The sequence below is a fragment of the Labrus mixtus genome, chromosome 21, assembly GCF_963584025.1.
Source record: "Labrus mixtus chromosome 21, fLabMix1.1, whole genome shotgun sequence".
Taxonomy (NCBI): Eukaryota; Metazoa; Chordata; class Actinopteri; order Labriformes; family Labridae; genus Labrus; species Labrus mixtus.
The window spans coordinates 18,274,329-18,296,763 of NC_083632.1; the positions used below are offsets into that span (position 1 = coordinate 18,274,329).

At 40.0% G+C, this 22,435-nt stretch overlaps 2 protein-coding genes across 2 annotated transcripts in view; one reads left to right on the forward strand and one right to left on the reverse strand.

Annotated features, from left to right (window-relative positions):
* Positions 1-548: 548 nt before the first annotated feature.
* The window catches only part of LOC132955319 (ras-related protein Rab-26-like), a 36,780-nt gene continuing 14,893 nt past the window's right edge, over positions 549-22,435 (reverse strand). The window contains exons 3-9 of the mRNA XM_061028122.1: positions 20,383-20,424; positions 18,817-18,883; positions 13,931-13,983; positions 3,214-3,279; positions 2,175-2,231; positions 1,106-1,182; positions 549-933 (exon numbers count right to left, since the gene is read on the reverse strand). Coding sequence (XP_060884105.1) covers positions 831-933; positions 1,106-1,182; positions 2,175-2,231; positions 3,214-3,279; positions 13,931-13,983; positions 18,817-18,883; positions 20,383-20,424 — 465 coding nt within the window. The 3' untranslated portion in view covers positions 549-830. The remainder of the gene's footprint in view (positions 934-1,105; positions 1,183-2,174; positions 2,232-3,213; positions 3,280-13,930; positions 13,984-18,816; positions 18,884-20,382; positions 20,425-22,435) is intronic.
* Positions 5,431-8,366, forward strand: LOC132955314 (uncharacterized protein DDB_G0271670-like). Its single transcript, XM_061028112.1, has 2 exons — positions 5,431-5,502; positions 6,258-8,366. Exon 2 carries the CDS (start codon positions 6,297-6,299, stop codon positions 7,272-7,274), a length of 978 nt encoding a protein of 325 aa, XP_060884095.1. The 5' UTR covers positions 5,431-5,502; positions 6,258-6,296; the 3' UTR covers positions 7,275-8,366.

The following is a 22,435-nucleotide window of genomic DNA, read 5'->3' on the forward strand; positions in this document are numbered from 1 at the left end:
CTTCAAAAATATTGTTCTTATATTCTGTGAAGTGAACATGACATGTTTTTTATTGTCCATATGTGTACATGTGTGTGGGTGTGGAAGTATGTACATTATAAAGAAAGTCATAGCAACAGAGGAAAGTTGGTTTAGGTGGGAAAGCACATTAGTTACATCACAAAAATGTTAGAAACACTGAAAATGCCAAGATAATACCCAGACAAATCTACTCGGATTGATTTATAAAGAATGTAACTCGCTCTCTCTCTTTTACACGCACACATCAAGAGGCAACCTCTGGTCTTGAAAAATGAAGGTAATGCAGAAGTGAAAAATCCTGCACGTTTGTTAAGTGTCCGCTTGAGGCTGGCTCCAGGAACACCGGAAGTCACATCCACACCACAGTCAAAAAAGCCGTTTTTACAGCATAAATAAACAACAGCCTGGTACAAATCACAAAATGTCTGATTAGTTATTGTCATCACTGGCACACACTGTATGGGGTGAATTTTTTGTAAACGGCTCTATTTTGATTTTGAAAACGATACATGTTAGCCATAGTTATACTGACATGATTGACAGGTGGGTGCAATGTAACGGTTCGTCAAGAGGCTTAAAACCCGCCTCAGCTCCAGCTCTCAGCCTGTCGTTAGGTTGACTGAAAGTTAGGCTGAGACAGGATTTCCAGCTTGGCGGCTGCTGCCAATGAGCCTTCAGAGCCCCCTGCTGCAGCAGACGGATGACGTCACTCAGTCTTCGTCCATTTATATTTACAGTCTATGGTACACATGCATAATTATACCCCCTCTCCCCAGCGCACACACACACGTACACACACACGCACAAGTCTACGAGTGGCAGCAGCCAGCAGTTCTCATTTCTTTGTCAACATACTCTTGCAGTTGGAAATTTGGCTCATCAGGTTCCTTCATGGTTCTGTGCTTCAGTTCTCTGAGAAAGAAACAGAGACTCGGTAAAGTACGGTGGCTGGGAAGTGCAAAACAAACATATAAAGTGTGAAACAACTTTACAAAGCTTGAGACAAATCTAAGTTTGGTTTTTGTTTTTACTTGAGTAATCTGGATTTATCTAATGGGACGGGGATTCTCACTGTGTTACTCACTTGGCCACTGCAGTGAAGGCCAGCTCCACATTCAGTCCAGACCGAGCACTAGTCTCCATGAATGGCACGCCAAACTCCTGCACAGCGAGGCATTGAAAATGTGTTTTAAGTGTATGTGTTTGTGATAGTTCAGTGAACATGAAAATCTGGTTTGCATTAAACCAGATGCTAAAACCAGGATGATCTTATAATTGATCACATTTAAGTACCACGTTACTAAAGAGGAAGAGGAAGAGGAAGAAACACATGTTGTAGTTTGTGTTGCTGAATTTATAAATTACGAGGTGATTAGTACATTTCGTGTTAGCTAACCAGCTAGCTAGCCTGCTAGTGAAACTGTCCGTTTCGCATAAGGCGGCAAGAGAAGGGAGACACTGTCATGGTAACAGCGAGCTCCACCAATCAGAGCTATCTCTGTAACACTTCTTGGGTAGTGTAGTTCTTTTCCCCAATATTGAGAATAAACCATGTTTTTCTTAAAACGATGTTGATATCATACGAATATGTCTCCTACAGGAACACAAACCATCATGTCACACTCTGGTAGCTCGTGCTAAGTCTACCTTGGATGGTTATTGACATTATGGCTAATAATCAAATCCATATGGAGATAAATTAATAGTTTTTTTGTTACTTCGGGAACCACACTGTTGAGCCCTACAACTCTTACACTCTTCTCAGAGATATTCTAAACAAAACGGCCTGAAAATCAAGATGGCCTCCGTCCTTATGCCATGAATATTTGATACACAAATGCTGTCCAACAAATAGTAGCTACATTTGGGGATTTTAAGGATGGCTGCATGGTAAGATTAAAAATAGAAAAGTCCTTCGCACATTTATTTCATAGGACATGTGCGTAGGAAAGTATCAAAAACGTAAAGGTAGTCTCCCGCTTACTGTCGAACTTTAAAGCAAACATTTATTGGCAACGTTTCGGTACTAGACCTTAATGATGTTTGTAAATTAAACAGTGTGCGGGGGATTTTCTGTATGGATGGTAAGTTTAACCACAAAATCATTGTTAGCTTACATGTGCCAAAATTCCTGTGCAAATGATCAAACTCACTTTTGCCAGTTTCTCTCCCTCCTCTCGCTTCACCACCCTATCATGTGTTGAGTCAGCCTAGAAAACATCAGACACAAAATATCAAGTCAGAAGCTGTGGCCTAAGTCCACACAATACCTGTAGAGTGGGTATTCACTGAACTTTGTCGTCCACATTTGAAATCACTACTATACATTTACAGAATACATTTCGATATCTGCCATTTATTTTGTTTGATTACTGTCTGCTTTGACATTCATTGTTATTTTTTGGTTTCTATGTTCATAACCAACTCTTGTACAAACTAAATATTAAATGATAGATGAATCAGAATTGTGTACAAATATTGAAAAGGGTTTGAAAAAGATGCCTTATTGACTGCTTTTTTGTTTAACTGGAGGCATGAAAAATTCATAATAACTAGAGCCTGACCGATTAATCAGCCAGCCAATACAAGCATATCCAGTGACTATCGGTATCGGCTAATTTTATGTGTTTCTTGGTATATGTGCTGATATTTTGAGATTTATTCACCAGTCAAATAGCATTTTTTTCGAGTTTTATTGTATCAAACTAGCAGTTCTCTTTCACCAGCAGAGTGTGCTGTTTGTGCTGCTCTATATCTATCTCTACAGATCAAACACAGATCAAAGAAAGACATCGGTCAATACATCAGTATGAGATTTTTTTACTCCCCGATATCGCTATCGGCCCCAAAGATCGCTATCGGCCCCAAGATCTCATATCGGTCATGCCCTAATAATAAGTGTCAAACAAAACACATACAATTTAATCTCCTTAAACACTTGCTAGAAGAGAGTTGCCTTTTTAGCAACATGTGTTAAATTTAGAGCATGTCAATCTTGTTACTTTGAGCAAGCATGCTTAAAATCTCATCTGTTAAAATAATAAGTTACTACTCAGGAGACAATGTGTGTCACATTACTACACTAAGTATATTTCTCCTCTGGCTCCCACCACACCACCCTCCATGACTTTCATTCTCTCCCTCTGAGTCCATCTGTCCATCCATCTCCTAGTGTTGGCAATAAACTCTCACCTTGTTGCCCAGCAGCATGACGACAACATCCTGCTGAGTAAACTCGTGGATCTCTGTCAGCCATGCCTGGAGATGCCAATAAGGCAGAAAGAAGGAGAGGTGAAGAAATATAAACAACCTTGGGAGGGAAAACAGAAAAGAAAGTACAAAGTAGATAGACATGATGAAGGGTTGACAGAGGAGATGGATAGGTCCACAGAGAACAAAAAAAACAAACAGATTTAGACAAAAGATTAATTCAATGTTTACTGGCTTCAGTTCATGTTGTCCTCTCATCCTTTTACCTCTTGCATCCCTCCACCAATCTTTTTCCATTACAGCTCGGATGTCAGATTGCTTTTTGTTACCTGACCCAGTTATAAAGTACTCTGTGTCTCTGGGGTCTTTGCTACTATGATACTCTATGCTCTTATTATTTGGACATCTTGTTGTCTGGTCTCTGTAGACAAACATGAAAATAGAAGCCGGTGTTTCAAACCGTCTTTCAGAAAAATTTGTAGCAATGGTCAATGTAAGGCAATGTTACTAAGCAACTTTGAAATTGGCAAACACAAGATGATTAATGTAGTTTAAAAACATAAAGATATGGAGAGATGGGGTCCTACCAGTTCTTACAAGTATATCACAGGATGTTCTTTGATGTCAAATCATATCTTCTAATTTCTTCCTTTACAAAAGAAAATCCTAAATTCTTAAAATTATTGCCAAACGTTGTGGCAACCTCAAAGCAACTCTTTAACTATACACATCTGAGCCAGTGAGGATGACCGACTAACAGAATGACACTGCAGTCCAGTGGTTTAAGGTGCAGCTGCAGCGAAATCTATGAAGCAGAAAGTGGTCAATTATGACATGCTTGAAAACAAATGTTTATGGGTAGAGGGCACACTTTATTGGTGCACAATGGGAACAATACAATATTCACCCTATTCAAAAATCAAACCCATTTACAATATTCTGCAAAGCCCATAGAAATTAATTGGAAATTCCTGTGTAGGGCAAAACAAAGAACATTGAACTTAATAATGAAAATATTCAGCTCTCCTAATGGACATTTTTACTCATGAATATTCATTTTCTATCTCAGTGCTTAATGGGAGAGTTGGGTGTGTTCTTTTATGACTTAAATAATTTAAAGGTCACATATTATCCTCTTTTTCAACCTGTTAAATAAGTCTCAGAGCTCCCCAAAACATGTCTGTGAAGATTCTTGCCAAAAATCCACTCTGATTCTGTATTTGATCATGTCTATAAACCCCTCTATTTCAGCCCTGCTCAGAACAGGCTGTTTCTGTGTCTGTAGCTTTAAATGCAAATGAGCTGTGTCTGACCACGCCCCTCTAGAAGGGCTTGGGTGGCTCAGGCTTTCTTGTTCCATGCCCAATCATTTAAGGTGAGAAGGCAGACTCAGAGGGCAGAACAAACACCTAGCTGTGGGAGTGTCACCCACCTGGGGGAGGGGTTACTGCCCTTTGTGATGTCATGAAGGGAAAATCTCCAAACGGCTTGTTTGAGCACACATTTTCTGAAAAGTGGAGCAGACTAAAGATGGAGAGGATGGACTTTTCTCGTAATTTGAGGGATTGTAGACATATTAGTGCTAGAAAAACATGGTAAAGTGTATTTTTCATATTTTGTGACCTTTAAAGTAGGGCTGCACGGATGCATCAGTTCAACATCGGTATCTGCCGATATCGGCCCTGTTGACAGACATTGGCCCATAGGCAATTAATGTGGCATGAGCCGATGTCAGTAGCCGATGTTTATTTGTTGTGCCAAATCAATTTAATGCTGGTAGTGCACCTAACTACTTATTCAGAGATTACTTTTTCTATTGGGTAGATGACGTCACCTGTTGGAAAAACATTAGAAGTCATGAAACATACATCTGTATGTATGTATCAGCCCTGATTTTCCCAATCATTGCATCTTTAATTTAAAGTAATATGTGAAATCTCTAAGTTGTTGATTATAAAAAGGTTTCTCAATTGATATGTGTTTGAGCAGTCTAAACATGTGTTATATGAACAAATAGTCTTTCTTAATACTGGTCTTACTCCAAGGGGTTGTGAAAACAGTTGTTAATCAAGCCGGGTGACTTTGTGTGCACTAAAGGCAAGGTGAATGTTTAGATGATGGCTTTTTTTTAGGCATTGGTTTGAGGAAGTTGTGGTTAAATGTGTGGGTTGCTGGGTGGGGACACACACAGAGTGTGAACTTAAGAAAGACGATGAGAGGAAGAGATTAGTCCAGACTTGTTGGGAGTGAGAGATCAACGCAGTACAGCAGGTAAACAATGTTTTATATTTTACATCTTGGACAGAAAAGTATTCACTCTAAACATCTCAGTGAAGTTTTTGGTTAAAAGGATCTACATTTTCTTACGTTTTTCAATATTTAATTTAAAGTTTTGAATGTATCAATTATTTATTGGATCATATTATTTAAAGTTTAACAGTTTGCATGTTTTATTATCTATTCATTCAAACCAACGAGCTTATTTATATAATCAGAGCTAGAATACCACATTTTCCAGAAGATCAAATGACACAATCCTACAAATGAAAAGCTATTTTCAACTTTTAGTATAGTGCAATTTAATGCTCTTAGTGGTTTTACTTCTAAAGCCTTGCTAACTTTGTAAATGCTAGCTAACGCTGCTAGACTGGCAGCTGTATGTCTTGCCGATTGTTCGGACTGTTCTTTACATGTGACTGTAAAAATTGGATAGCAAACTATGCTAACTTCTGTTTGGCTTTTATTTGTCTTTGAATTAACGTCATCTCTGCAAAATCAAAAACAGATGAAAATCAAAACAGATGTAGGGTTAGGGTTTAAATCTATATTAAAACCCTTTAAAAATGTCACATGGTTGATGGGTGTAACTGCTGTAGCGTGTAATCTCAGTAGGATGAAGACACAGTTTGTGAAACATGTACTATATTGAAGAAGTTCCGTTTGGGCGTCTACTGTTCCTCTTTCAAAACGTGTTTCCTGACCCTTCTTGAACCCACCCTCTAACTTCCCCTTTTTATGTTCAACAGACCCGACCAATACTGAGGACTCCCCTATTCTCAGGCAAAATGAAAAAAGGTTCCACTGTTTGCCAAACACACGCCAATTCTGGCTCTGCCAACCGTTTCCTGATAAGATCAAAAGAGATTTGTGCTAAGACTGAGAATCTCACAAATCAGAACTACAAGAACAAGCAAAAAGCTGGTTATGTCATGACACACAGCCAGGAGCACAAAGAGCACCCTTTCTTAAAAGTGCCCTCCTCCGGTTCAATCGTGCGTTCTGATCAGAGGAGGAGCTCAGCAGACTTCAGCAAGAGTTCTCAGATTGTTGTTGTGGAGAAGAAAAAGAAGGAACCCCAGCCCCCTCAGCGAGGAGTGTCTCTCCTCAGACCTCATACAGTATCTCATTCTTCATCCAAACGTTACTCTTGCCCTGCCATTGGGGGCTTAAGCTCACTGACTCGTCCTTCCTCCTCCTCCTCCTTGTCCTCGTCCTCCTCCTCATCCTCCTCATCCTCTTCCTCCTCCACTACTCCTGTCCAGACTTCTGTCATCACCGGCCGCGATCCTCTAGGCTGGAAGTTGCGTCCAAAGTCCAGTTCCTCCTCTCCTAGGGCTCACACTAATAGACTGTCTCTGCAGATTCCACTCCCTGTCATCTATCCTTCCCCCGGATCAAATCCTACATCTTACACTCAGTCAGAGAAGTCTTTGAATCCAGCTCCCTCTCCTAAGACCCAATCCCCACTCAGACCCAAACCATTCCATCACCACCACCACTCTGAATCCTCAGCCTTGCCCTCCTTTCTGACTCCGGGTCCTGTGGTGACAATTGAGGACCTCAGGGCCCTTCATCTCCTCGCGGTCTCCAATTCTTATGAATCTGATGATGTTTTCAGTGAAGGCAACGACGAACAAGAACTGAAGATGACCCCTCAGCCGTGTAAAATACCACCACCTGTTCCGGACAAAACTTCCATGGCAAGACAAGTCGCACAGCTGATTGCTCATTCGCGCCAACGGTGCAGGATTTGTTCAGTTTAAGACAATTTGGGCAAGGTGTTAAAGACAAAGCCTCAATATCCTCAGCAGACTGAGGACAAAAAGCAGTAAGGGTAGTAGAGTAAAAAAAATATTGGAAGAAAAAGATTTGAACAATGACTGGTTGCAAATACTGCAGGAGAAGCCGAGATCAAACACAACATTGTCATGCAAGTTTGAAGAGGAGATAGTTGCAGATTCCTTGGTGCCTTTTACCCTGATTAGCTTTTTATTGATCTCATCCACTGTGCGCTGTGAGGAGAGGAGTGGCTTAACAGTGACAGTCAATGGTAACAACATTTTCTCTGCGTCAGCGAGGCGCTGTGTGGATTCCACCTGCAGCAAGGAGACGTCAAATGCAAGCTTCCCTGGCTGATGAGAGAGGAGAATCGATTCTTCTACCTACAACACCATTAACCAACAGGAATGATTTGACTGGTTACATCGTGTAACATTATGTCCTCAGTATGAAACTTGAAAGTGTATTTGCTTATTAAATAACTAAAATGTTCAAGTTTGATACCCTGCTAAAATATAAATAAAAATTAACTAAAATATTATTGGTAGTTAAAGCATCACAAGCTGGAAAGTCCTGGATTCAATTAGACTATTTGTTTTACCAGTGATATCTGATAATTTCACTAAAGAGTTCTGTCATTAAAAATACATTTGACTGCATATAAATATATATATATATATGTATACACGTGTGTGTGTGTGGCAGGCAGATTATTTGTTTACTAATTGTATATTCCTACAAGAAACCAGCACCTGAGTACGTAGGTACCCTGTTAGTTGTTCTCTCTCTCTCATATATATTTCTATATATACAGTACATGTAAAATATATGTATAAGGGCTGTCAAATGCTTACAATTTTTAATCCTGATTAATCGCTACATTTCAATAGTTAATCATGAATAATCACATTTATTTTGCATGTTTAAAATTATATTATTTTGTACTTTAGAATAAAAATTGTTAGGCTTTTATTTTGAATCTATGTACTGTCTTAAGCTGAGAGCGTGTTACTCGCTGTTTGAATTTAACATTGCTTTTATTTTGAAATAAAGTAAGGACCTTCAGGTAAATAGAAGGTTATGAGATTGAAACTAAATAAAAACAGCTAAAAGTCAAAAAGCGAAATGTTTGATGTCTTAAGGAGGATATTACTTTGGACTCGTCAGCTGAGCTGTCTGAGACTTTTTTTTAAAGTGAAATGAGACATTCAGAGATTCAACAGCATCTGTCTTTTCCATCACCGTGATTACAGGGAGACACAGAGGAGGCTTACAACAGTGCGCCTTAAAGGACAAAATTAATGTATTAATTTAAAAATGTCAAACCCTTATTAATCATGATTAACTTTATATATATATGTATATATATATATATATATATATATATATACATATATGGAACTTGAATATATGGAATAGTAACTGAATATATTAAATGAATGTCTGAATATATTGAATGAAATTCTGTTTAAATCGAATTAATGTCAGAAAATATAACACCTAAAAAATACAAGATGGCGATAGTGAACTGAGGACATCAGTTTTTATCTTATATTCAGAGTCGGACCTGCCTTGATTCCCATAATGCCTTGTGCTGGACCGATTGGTACATCTGTTTATGTTGTTGTTCATAGTTAACACAGAAGTGCATGTTACTTATTTTTTGTATTGTCATTATCAGTAATTCATAGGATGTTTTTTATGCAGATATGCGGTTTATGTAAATCTGTAGTTTCACACCGTAACTGAGGGGAACGTATGTTTCAAGCCGACAGCTGTCCTTTGCACACAAAGTATTTTCTTCTGGTTTTGGATTAAGTCAGGATTAAATCATCATTTTAGTGATTTTCTATTTTTGCTTCTTGGTGGAGGTACTCTTACGAGCCACCTGCAGTACCCATGGGCTCACACTTTGGGAAGCACTTTTCTACAGCAAAGGAAATGTGTAAGTGTAGGTAAAATAATGAGCAAAATGTGAAGTCAACAGAGAAACTTGGTCAGAGTCAGTTTTCAAATCTGGGTTTGGTCCGCTGAGATGAGCGTAGAGAGATCTGCAGTGTTGGCCTGAAGCACCGCTGCAGGCTGGTGAATTCAGTTACTTCAGAGATTACATCATGCAGAGACCCCACACCCATGTACCTATTCCCATTTTAGGCTGTTACATCACGCATTTCACTGAAATACAGTAAATGGAGGTAAAGTTCTGATTACATCTGTGGTGATTTTATTTCTGACTTGTATTTCTATATGTTAACCAACCGCTCACAATCCAGGGTCAGCTTGTAGAGCAAGTTCAGTTTTTTAAATATCTGGGAACAGAGATTGACACCTGTCTCTCTGTTTCACAGCATGCAGATTCTGTGTATTAAAAAAAGAAGCAAAACAGCGCCCCCATCTGCTCAGGAAACTACAGACTTGACATGTCAACAAGCCCATTTTAACTGTGGTTTCCTCATCACTTTTTGAGTCAATCCTTACTTTTAATATCTCATCCTGGTACAACTCCCTCACCACCAAACTTAAAATCAAACCCTCCTGCATTCTCAATCAGGCCAGCAAAATAATCGTTTCATCCCAACCTATACCCTCTTTGAACTGTATAACCACTGCATTTTTTTATTATTGCGGACTGTTGGCTAGGAGCTCCACACCACTGCACAAAGACTATCAAATTAAATTTGACAAGGGCCGGTTCACTCTGCCTTTCAGGGGCCCAGCTATTTCTGTGTGCGAGCCTGTGTGTACAGGTTAGTGATTAAAATACATTCCCTAACCTTTGGGCTTAGAAGTTCAATTTTGTTGCCATGGTTATTGAAACAGGTATTGATCAAATGTGTTCTTCTAATATTATCAAAGTCAAAATGATGGTACCGGGGTAACCTTAAAGGGCACACACTTTCTGTAGCAGATGACATTACACAATGTGTGCAGCGACATATTGTCGACCACATCAAATAAAAAGAGACAGCTAATAAAACCATGAGTGACAAATGTACAAGGGGAAATTTGTTTTACAACTTGACCATTTAAATTAAATTTTACCCTTGGAGTTTGGAATAATTATTAAATCATTGGAATAATAACAATGAACTAAAAAGACAGGTGGGTGCATGCTACCTGTCTGCCAGACATAAACACAGTTGATATTAAACTTCAAGTCTTGGCCAATTTTGTGTTGTTGGTTGTCGGTAGGGCTCAGAATATTTTGTTCATTAGGTTTCTCATTTATTTTATTTGGTTCAAACGTACAGTAGCTCCAAAGACACGTCCCTATACCTAACCTCAAGGATCAAACACTTCTGGATTAATAGCATACATGGCATGAATGGACCAGAGATGGAAGCTGAACAGGAACGTGAAGAGTAAAAAAAGAACAGAGGTCTCAGGAGGCTTAATAAGATGGTTGGATGCTGTCTGCCTCTGAGGAGGAAAGACAAGAGAAAGACGAAAAGACATGAAATGAGGAGATCTGTAGATCCCTCATGGGTGAGGAGAGCAGAGGAGGCACAACAGATGCTGATTGTCATATTTTAAAGTTTGACAACATTTTCTTTTAGAATCTTATGATGCTGCTGTCAGCATTCAGTGGTTTATGTGGAGGGCTCTGTATTCTTCCATGGTCCTCCTCCTTTAAAATGAACATGCCCAGCAACAAATACATGTCACCAATTTGAATATGAACCGGGGGAAAGCCTTGGGTGCAGTCTTTAAAAGTCTGAATGTGTAAATTGTTAATTGGTTGGATTGTTGGTCTAGAGAGACATGGGAGAGGACAGGTGACAACAAGGTGGTGGAGGAATAAGGGGAAAAAAAATGGAAGTATTGGCAGAAACAGGAAGTCAGAGAGCAGGAGGTGAAGGTGAAGGAATAGAGAGGCACATACAAAGTATTAAGGGTCATGGCCACAGGTATGGAGCTTGGAAGAGAGGTGAATAGCAAAATAAAAAGCCTTATAGAGAAAATAATGGAGTGGGGGATGTGCTTGACATTTCTTTATAATTCAAATGCTCTCCAGCCTTCACCCTAAGGCTCTGCAGCTATTGGATTCTTACTATAGGGGGAAATGTGTTTGTGGTGATACAATAGCCTTGACTGCACATGCATTTGCTGAGATCATGTGTACCACACACAGTCATCTGGCTTTGAGCTCAAATGCCTAATCTCAAACCTTTCTGATTTGGCTAAATGTCTAAATGTCTTTGCTTCATTCTATCACATGAGAAGCTAAAGCATGCCCATATTCAAACCGTGATTAACATTTTAAATTCTGATTGAGACATACTGTGTGTGCATCTTGATCTGTGGAAGTGTTAAAGACTACACAACACAAAAGTTTCACAAATCCACCAGTGAGAGAATTTGGATCTTAGGTAATAATCCACTATAACAAAAAAATCCCAGAAAACGGCATTAAAATCTTTACTTTATTCAACATTGATATATTGTTCAGAGAGTTCCTTTTAGCAGCTAGTTTGAACTTCTTACAAATTGTCTAGAAAACTGCAGAAAAAAAGGCAACTGTAATTGAATACTAAAATGATTTTCAAACGACCTAAAAAGACACATCACTGCAGCTTTGGAAAGAACACATTTACTAGTGTACAGCTCCACCTTTGAAAATGTTACACAATGACATTATTTTTTCAAAAAGAGTGAGGGGGCCGACATACTAACAAGCACAAATTGTCTTTGTAAGTGGATATGTGTGTGTGTGTGTGTGTGTGTGTGTGTGTGTGTGTGTGTGTGTGTGTATGTGTGTGTGTGTGTGTGTGTGTGTGTATGTTGTGGTGTTGCAGCAGGTTGTAGCTAAGCACTTTGCTGAACAGGTGTGCTCTCTCTCTCTCTCTCTCTCTCTCTCTCGCTCTCTCTCTCTCACTAAAAAAAACTACAGCCCATGCTGATTACTCATCACACTCACACATGCACATAGAAACACTATCAGACCAGCCCCCCCCCCACTGAGTCTGCATCTGCTCAGGAGCATGAGAGCTATTTTATGCACATGCTAAAAGGCGTACTTCCTGTAGCATGTCTTGTTTACATACTGTGAAAAAGATCAGATTAGTTACTCGTTGACAGCTAATTTAGCTCACTTTTACAAGTTTTCTTGCCCAGATCTATGCAAACAAGAATGATGGCAACCAGCTGTTTAGAGAAAAACAAATCTAAGCTGTGTCTGTTGCTTCAGCATTTGTTCCTACTGTTAGTGCTGGCATCCAACCAAACACATCGTATGTGCTATACAGTGCTAAGGTGATTCTCTTTTATTATGCGGTAATTCTTTTGTTTGATGACACATTTTCCTAATGGCCACACTCAGCTCTTAAATCAGCCCTGCGCTGATCTAAGGTGAGTAATGCAAACTACAGAGTGGCACCTAATAGAAGAGGAGATGGTTGAAAATCACAGTTAAGGTTGAGAGACATGCTGGGACTACAAAGAGAAGGGTCCATTTGGGGGAAAATAGCTGTAATCTACGCTCCTATGGTCTTCACACATCCCTTCATGTGTTACCACTGGCATACTCCTTGCTTATTGTACACTTACTTCTTTAAACAGTCGCTGCTTTGAGTATCAGAAAAACTGCTTTTTCTTTCAATATTTTTTTTTTTAGATGTTGTATTAACCCCTGAGGGGAAATTCTGGTTCACACTCTGTAATTAAGAGACATGCTTCCTACACACATGCACAAACAGAACCTGTGGACATGCATTAGTGGAGAGATGTCAGAGTGGGGCTGCTTCACAGGGAGCGCTCCTGAGCTGTTGGAGGTTTGGTGCCTTGCTCAAGTACTCGGGGATGTGCAGATACTTTGAGAACTTTTTACCTGCACATGTTCAGTAGAATAGAGGCTTTCCATTACACCTTCATTACTTTCACTAAGACCACTATGACTATGATTACAAATGATACCCATCATGCAAAAAGGGCATACCTGCGATCTCCTCATTGTCAATATAATGGTGACAGCAGGCTATGCAAGGTATACTAGACATCCCTCTCCCAAGGAACATCTTTCCACTTCTCTCAGGGACCGAGAGATGTTCCTTAACCAATTAAAAGATACATGTTCAGGGTCTCTTACTGTACCATTTAGATGTGACTGCAAAACCTCCATATCCAAAGGCCCTGCAGCTATCACAATCACACATTACAAACCATCATTTGACAGTATAGGGAGAATTCATTCCATCTCCCTGCATGTCTGAGCTTCTTATCAATTTTGCAAGGGAGAGGCAAGCCAGCCATCAGCAGAAAATTCACTTCCGCCTCTTTTGTCCACAATTTGATTGATTTGGTGAGGCTTATGACTAGTGAAGGTTAAAAAGGTAAATCAACCTTAAATGTGAGTTATGCATTCAGGGTCTGCTCCCTCTCAATGGTTCTGTTCTTTGCCCACATGACTGTGGACAATGTGCCAATTTGGCCTTTTGACCAAATGCTCCAATTCATTCTCACTCATGCACGAATGACACCTTGATAACGGCACTCATTCACTTGGGACTGCAGCTCACTCATAACCTGAAGGCGTGAAATAAATACGTCAATTTGCCAGAAAACTTTTTTAATTGGCTCAAGAAATAAAAAGTTTAGTGCAGGAAGGAAGCATCGGCAAACAGATCAGTGTGGTTGTTCTTACCCGGATGTTGTCGAAGGATGCTTTGTTAGTGACATCATAGAGAAGAAGGAGAGCTGACGAGACAGAAAGAAAACAAAATTAAAATGCATGACATCGAAATTGTGAGGGCACTCTCTCTTATCTGAGGTTGGTGAAGGAGTCATCTCAGTGCAGAGTCAGGTGTGTTTGTGATTGATTGACCTTGATTAAGCCCAGGTCTGGGGAGCTTACATATACTCTCCAGTGCTCTGTGCCGACTCATTATCTCACCTCCACAGGTAATAGGAGCTTCTCCCTGTGTTTCCTCCTTAGTCTGTGTTTGCATAAACACAAACAAATAACTTTCTATGTTTTCCATTGCTAGTCAGTGTATAACTTGGGGTGCTGGGTGGTTTAGGCTGTGAAGGTGTCCCTGGCAGCCTTCGGGGCTCCTGGACAATTAAGCATTGAGTCAGCTGCCTGGCAGCGGTGGTTTGGTTCATCATTTCCGGTGCATTATTTAGCTTAGAAGGCTGTTTTGGCTCTATATCATTTCTTTGTGTTTTCACCCTCTATCAATCTATTGCTTGCAATTTTTTTGTGGTCTGTTATTGCTTTTTTTTCAAGCCCAGCTCAAAGCAAAAGGACAAATTAACTTGGGATGGACATAAGGCAATATTTATGATCATAAAGTGTAACTTTTAAATCTGCTCTACATGTACATATAGTAACTAAAGTAGTACAATACAGTGATTGGGTGGTTGGCCATCATTTCATACAATATCAAATAAAAGATACCAAAACAGTTTCTTGCTTAAATGGGACACTCTGTAGTTTGAATCCTTTATTACGTCCACCTGCACACAGCTGCAGTAGGATAATATGACCTCAGATGTGATTTAGCACAACTTGAGGGTGTGCTGTATAAAGTTCTGTGTGACTGAAAAAGTCATTACACCTACGAAGGCAATTGGAGCTCATTATCTCTGCCGGATCAAACTTCACGTGGAAGAATGAGCCGAAAGGTAATTATCTCCACATAGCACCTCTCCTCCTCCTACTGCATGTAATCCCAGCAGCCACCTTCACCTTACTTACATCTCATCCCTCATGCATTATCCTTCACTTCATCTGACTGCTGCGTACACCACCTTTTCCCCCCTCCTCTCCAAGGCCAATCAATCCTTCAGCCATGCCCGCGTTCTCAAACAATCTCCATCCTCTATTTGTTTATTCCAGCCAGGCGAGTCCGTGAAGGATTTTTCATGTGTTGTAATCATTGTTAGCAAGGCCTGACTCTCTCAAACGTCAAAAACAGAGAAGGCTGAGAGGACAATGGGAGTAGTTAAGAAAAAGGGAGAGACGTACGATGTGTCTTTCAAGGTAATTTGCTCTCCCGTGGCGCCTGTGTGTATCAGCCAACAGAAGGCAGAGTAAAAAACAGGGAGATGCTTTCCTTCACCCTCACCTAATCCAATTATCCAGAAGCACAAGACAGAGGAGCCAGAAAACGTTTCTCACAGCAGTAGAGACGCAGAGTTAAGAGAACACAGAGTTTTATCACATGGTGGTTGCAAAGTCCAATAAATAAAACATAACAAAAAACAAGGAGAGCTGAAGGGAGGAGTAAGACACAGAATCCCAAACAGGGATGTGTTCGATATTGCCAAGTGATCCATTACGAGCGCGACACATCCATCATCTCTCTGCATCAATAATTATTGGCTGACCTTGGCTGCTGTCCTTACTTTGACTTTAAGTCACTTTAGGGATGCCCAACAAATGCATCGTCCAGCAAAGCCCCGTTGGGGATTTATTATTGTTCACTGTTAAATGTCGATTTTTGCAAAACTGTGATCCTCAAATCAGACGGTCCATAAGTACTTCACTAACACACACACACACACACACACACACACACACACACACACACACACACACACACACACACACACACACACACAGCATCTAACAGTTGAAATGTTTTTTTGATGGGCTGAGAGAACAGAGAGTCAGGACAGACTGAAAGGGAACATCCACTAAACACCAACAGCATATGAATTATTACATTACACCTGCAGCTCAATGGGACTTGGTGTTTGCTAGACCATAATACCAAACTACAACCGATACATATTTACCTTCATATAAAAAAAAAAAAAACATGATTTAACCTATACTCCACACTACAGTCAATAGCATGTTAACACAATGTGCTGCTCTGACAACCCCACTACACACAACTGTAAACAACATGTATCATCTGCTGTAGGTTTTATTCCTCCACACATTGCTGGTCATGACCTCGCAGACCAAACGTTGTCAAGTCCTACTGGCATTGACCTGAAATGAAAGTTTAGCCAGCAGTAAGGTGTGTGAAGAATGATTTCCTGTTAGATCATTGTAGTCATCATTGTTATGTGTTTTTCTATCAAAGGCAGTATGTCCATCAATACAATACAATGAACACATAGGAGAAGCTATAAGTGGCCACATCTTTACACTGTCATTACCATTACACACTATAAATGCTGCAATAATATTTCCACCTTTCTATGACCACGACATACAGCTTCTGATTAAAAGCCACAGTGTGTTTCTGTTATGTGAGTAGGGTTGTGTGTAATATGTTACTGATGAGTATGTTTTAAAGGCATGCTGCTGCCCTGCAACTGTTGGAGAAAATGAGAGTGGGCTTTGTGAGTCCCCTTCTTTCCATTTTCTTCATTTTCATGGAACAGTTCCAGAGGCAATTTTCATTTCTACCTCTTCTTTCTCTAAGCATCGCCATGGGACCCCATTCCATGGTTTCCATATTTGAAATTGTTGGATAAATACAAGTGATAACTTGTAAAGAAATGGTATTTGTACCCTCCCCGTGCCTGCGTGGGTTCTCTCCGGGTACTTCGGCTTCCTGCCACAGTCCAAAGACATGCTCGTTAGGTTCATTGCTGTCTCTAAAATTGCCCGTAGGTGTGACTGTGACTGTGATTTACAGCTGGGATCAGTTCTAGCCCCCCGCAGCCCTGAAAAGGAAAAAGCAGTATAGATAATGAATGGATGGCATCTGTATACCTTTATTCTTTGTGGCCAATTTTGCAACTTTTAAATTAATATTTAGAGGAAAATCAAGTGGGTCGAGGTTATTATGTATGGACAGTAAGTTCAATAAAGACTTCATGCACGCAGATGCCCAAGTAAAGCCTCAAAAAACGCCTTTCACAGCGACCTCGCTAACCTGTTTTAGATGCAGAAGCTAGCAAAGTTTGTGATGTGTGTATGTGTGTGTTAGAAAAGACACACAAAAGTCTTGATGATGGATTGCACTGCTACAGGCTCTACCTATAGTGGAGCAATACCCTAAATGTCATGTTTTTCACTTGATGTTTCCTAAGCTTTTCTATGTCCATGTATTCGTCTTCTTATGCTGTATGTGCTGCTGGGATAAAAACATCAATTCTGAATTAGGAAACTTTTTTGCTGAGCATATGTGTTCAGCAGAATATATTAATGTGTGTGTATGTTTGTGTGTGTGTGTGTGTGTGTGTGTGTGTGTGTGTGTGTGTGTGTGTGTGTGTGTGTGTGTGTGTGCGTCTGTTTTCCACAACACCTGTTCATTTAGGATGGCCAGAGGCAGCTGTCTACTCGGTGTGCTGGCTCGAGATATAACTGCGTCGCATGGACACACTCACTTATGAACACACACTCAAGTAGCTCATAGCTGTACCATTTCCTTAAGGCGGGCGAATTCTCTTTCTCACACACATGCACACACACACACACAGACACAGACACACATGTACACCCACATATCTAAAAAGCACCTGCCAATTCAGTGATTATTCGAAACAGACCAATATAGAAAAAAAACAAGAAACCAGAAGTCGACAGGCCGCCGTTTACTGTGGTGGCATCACCCACCACAGTAAACGCAACAGCCAACACCCAACAGCTTCAACAGCTGTGGGTTTTGTATTGATATGCACCACACACACCGAGTAGCGCAGTCAGAACCACTTTATGACACTTCCCAGAGTAACACTGCATCCAGCTAACAGGATGCACACACTGCCTCCAGTGGCAACACTGTACACAACAGTACTTATCGTTACAGGTTTGAATGGGAACTGTCCTGAAAAGTGAACATGTGTCTACTTTTAACATGATTTTCGTACGCAACCCATCGAGTGAGAGCGGACACTTTACATACACTCACTGTCCAAGTAGAGGACTGAGATATTCTTTAGAGGTGGATCGAGAAACAAATAAAAAAGTTCAAAGTAATTTCTGCCCCGTCTTAGTGATCTGTAGATGGTATTTAGTCGTCCATCACCAGGCGATTAATGAAATTATCTCTTATAACGTTCCTCTATTAGCGAGCATAACAAGAGCTGTATGTAATCATTACAGACCAGCTGCGTTACCAAAAATCGAAATCAAACGTGCTTAATGAATATCTGTAGAAATGTATTTCGCAATGCAACTAGTCTGTGATGATTAAATGCAGCAGATAATTGATTAAGATAACTAGTGTTACAGCATCCCTGTCCCTGTTAGGTTGTTTGGCATGGCTTTCAAGCTAGTAAGGGGGCAGGCCTTCCTGCCTGGTTGTATGGCCAATGGCTGGGGAGCCATGATTATCTTGATTAGCTGAGGCGGGCAGGTGAGCGAGAGACAAATGTTTGGGACTGTGAGATGCTTCGTGGGAGTCGGACGATCGACTGTTTATTTCTGGTGCCACCGCAAACCGTCCATAGGAATTAGTCTTTAGAGACTGCAAACATTTCTTCATTTACGATAAAGAAATCATGCAAGTGCAATGCAAATCAGTAAGTCAAACACTTTTGGCAGTATCTGGAGGAAATGAAAGTAAGAGTTAAGTAATTCATAATGAAACAAGCTCAAACTGACAAACAGGTGAATCTTACCGTTAGCATCACGATAGTAAGCGTGTGTGACGCTCCGGAAACGTTCCTGTCCAGCAGTGTCCCAAATCTACAAAGACAGAAACAAGAGGATATCTTCAACGTGATCTATACTGAAAATAATCATAATGTTGAACATCTCTGTGAGGATTTCTGCCTCTCAGAAAAGAGAGCAGAAAGGAGTGTTTATTGATTTAGTAGTTTGTGCTGAGAATAAAAAAAGAATATTAGTGAAGTGGCTTAACATACATTTGTTCTATAACTGTTCACACTTCACAATGAACAGATTGCTATTAAATGGATTATTTTTCTGTTTAGTAAAAAAAAAAAAAAAAAATGATGTAAAATGTAAAATGATGACTAAAGCCCGGCTCAGACAGCAGGATAATCGGGCCGATTCTTCCTTCCCGACCATCACGGGGTCGCTCCCGACACAAGGCTGCTCAGATCCGATTATCTGCCCAGATCTTCTTGTGAGCAGCACAAAGATCAAATCTAACGTCCACGATCTGCTTGGCAATCGTCAGGGGTGCCCTGATTTATTTCAAACATGTTTGATGTTCAGGATTTTAAATCTTGATGATTACGTCATGACAGAGTCTGGCAGAAGTCGTGTGTGACTATCACAGAGAGAGACGAGGGAGGACAGTAATAAGTGAACTGTAGTGGCGACCGGCTGCAGGAGGCAACCCACACAGGTGCACTTGACAACTGTCATGCTCATAGTTACGATCTTACTTCCAGCACTCACTGAAGAATACACAACCTACGCGTCTCCTCCGACATTTATTCACCCAAAACATTTTTGATGCCTCTCTACACAAAGCATTATAATCGCATATTTAACCGCCAGCTCCATTGTTTACGTGAGGTCAAGTTGCGTTCCTCTTTCAGGTACGATCATCTTAAGGAAATCCTGTAGTATGCTATGTGATGTGCCAAGGTTTTTTCATGTCTTGTAGTGTGAAGATCTTTGAGATCATGGAGAAGAATATCTGTAAGGATTCTCCTAAAGCGTGAGACGCTGGCCGACTTCAAAATCGGGAAGGATTTTAAAACTCCTGCAGTGTGAAGCCAGGCTGAAGACGTTAAAGCCACAGTGGGACCCATTATATCATACATTTCTAATCTTACAATTCTGTGTCAAAGTTTAAAAGTGCATACATGCCTGCAACTTTCAAAAACCATCCAGAAATATTCATCCACAGGATTAAAAACAACGCTGTGTAATTGAGTTTGAAAACTCATCAGACAGTATCTCTGCTGATTTTGACCAACGAGGATTCATCAGCATTGCCGTCTGTCTCTTGCTGATAACTTCCAGGCTTGCTAATCTGATGTAAAGTCTGCTATCCCCTCTAGTGCCTTCCGTCAGGCAGAGCAGCAGACTAATTGACTGATAGAGATTAACAAAGGCCTCATTAAGTCATCGCTTGGGCTTCTTTGCTGTTCCATGACAGACAATTAAAAGGAATGGGAGTTATTTACAACGTGGGAAACTATTGCAGTGTTTGTGTTTCAACTGTGTAAACGTTTGAAAACAGGGAAAGTGTGCATTGTTGATCTTACCTGCAGTTTGACCTTCACCGCATCAATGCCCATCACTTTATTCTGAAAGACAAAAGAAAAGAAAGACAAGACATGAACAACACACCTTTTCGAAAACACTTCACAAGTAGAATAAATAATGGTACACATGGCTGCAGAGCAGGGATGTCCGTTTTTAAAAGGAATAGGTAAAGTGAGATTTGGTCTTTATATATTTATTTTGTGACCAGTATGTTCCATAAAGGTTTGGCATAAGACAAAAGGTCTTGTTTTATCACTATGATATCAGGACCCTCAACGATCTATGGCTCCACGCCTGTGAAATTTTGACAGCAATGGCATTTATCAGTGGTTGCCTGTCTTTATGTGTCAGTCCTGTTATTGACTGGCGACCTGTCCAGAATGGACCCCACCGCCTCTCCCCTAATGACAGCTGAGATCCACTCCAGCCCTGAGATGCGACTCTAAGAGGACATGTATAAAAAAGGAAGGAAAGGGAGACTGAGAGTTCAAGTGTGCCATGCTGGGTGCCCTGAGGGATCAGAGATGAAGACAGACCAGACTGTATGTGAATGAACTCAAATAATGGATTAGACATGATTTATTTTCAATTTGAATGATCACATCTATTTCATGTCAATCACATCACCTTCTTGCTGTGATGTCACAGGGCAAACTTATTTAACACGTCCACCAAGTGCACAACAACTGAAAGTTCAGGAAAAAAACATCTTATGGTTATCAGCACCTTGTGTAGGCTGGTGTGTGTATTTGTTTAATAGTATTTTCATAGCCTAATAAAAAACAGAAAGCTTATGCTACAAATGAACAAGAACTGTATTTTGTAGCATTATTATTATGCAGTTTGTTTTATTAAAAACAACGCTTTTTCTTTGTGGTTGGCCAAAAAAAATAAACAGAAGCTTTAATAAGGACCTGTGGAAAATCAATGCTTAAAGGTCTTGTGTCACATTTTCTCTGTTGTTAGCTGACAAGCTTGGCAGCAGTATAATTGAATATTTTAGAACAGGCACTGACAGGCAATTTTATCTGTGTGCTGTGCAGTCTAGATACCTGCTCTTTACCATATGCACACATACACGCACACACAAATGCACATACACAAACACGCGCATGCACGCACAACCTCGGGGAAAAAAAAGCTCCACATTCTTTTGAGAACACAGAGAAAAAACGTGCAACACAGATATGCAGAGGTTTTTGCTTTAAATGTACAAAAACAAACAAAAAAACAGCTTGGAGGAACTACTTCCTGATACTGTCTCTGTTTTTCTGTAAAGAGCATTTCATTTTCAGTTGACCCTTATAGCAACAGCAGACTTTGTTAGTGTGAAGCATCTGATAAGGGATGGAAAAATGATGTCGCTATAGCCACAGAACTGTGGAGAGTTCTGTGTCGTATTGGCCTTGCAATAGCTACAAGCAGAACAAACTCATTTTCAGCAGTATGTCATTGGGTTTGTCAAAGCTTTAAGCTCCACTTCTCTTTGTTCCAAACAAATACCTTGAGCTCTTTTTCTCTTGTCCCTGAGTTCCAGTCATCCATAGCAACTACAAATGTACTTGGTGTGTTTGAAAGGTTAAGGTCACAGTAAGAATCTTATTTACAAGGCCTCTGTGGTGCTGTTACATATACTTACATTCAAGGTTAAACTGCTGTTGCATCATTTTGCAGACCATATACACAGAATATGGATGCTCAAAAGACATCAATTGAAAGAAAGTGAAAGCTTTTGACACATTTTTAGATGGTTTAAAGTTTTAAATTGTTGACTGGGACAAGGGTGTTTTCTGACATAGGGCAGGTTTAGACATACAAAAAAAGAAATCACAACAAAAATGTGGTATTTCAAATTAGTTCATATATAAAAATCTTTAAAAACAAGATTTTCATTTGAAAAAGCAGGAGTAAGTGTTTTTGTAAGTGATATTTTTAAGCTTGTTTGCCTGGGACATGATTTTTTCCCAAATGACTTATCATTCAAAAAACCTGATGTGGAAGCAGCGAACAAAGTAAAAGAAGACGATGCTAATGAGAATATTTTCCTTTATA

Excerpts from the sequence above, each read along its gene's own strand:
- LOC132955314 (XM_061028112.1), top strand. The coding sequence starts at position 6,297 with ATGAAAAAAGGTTCCACTGTTTGCCAAACACACGCCAATTCTGGCTCT.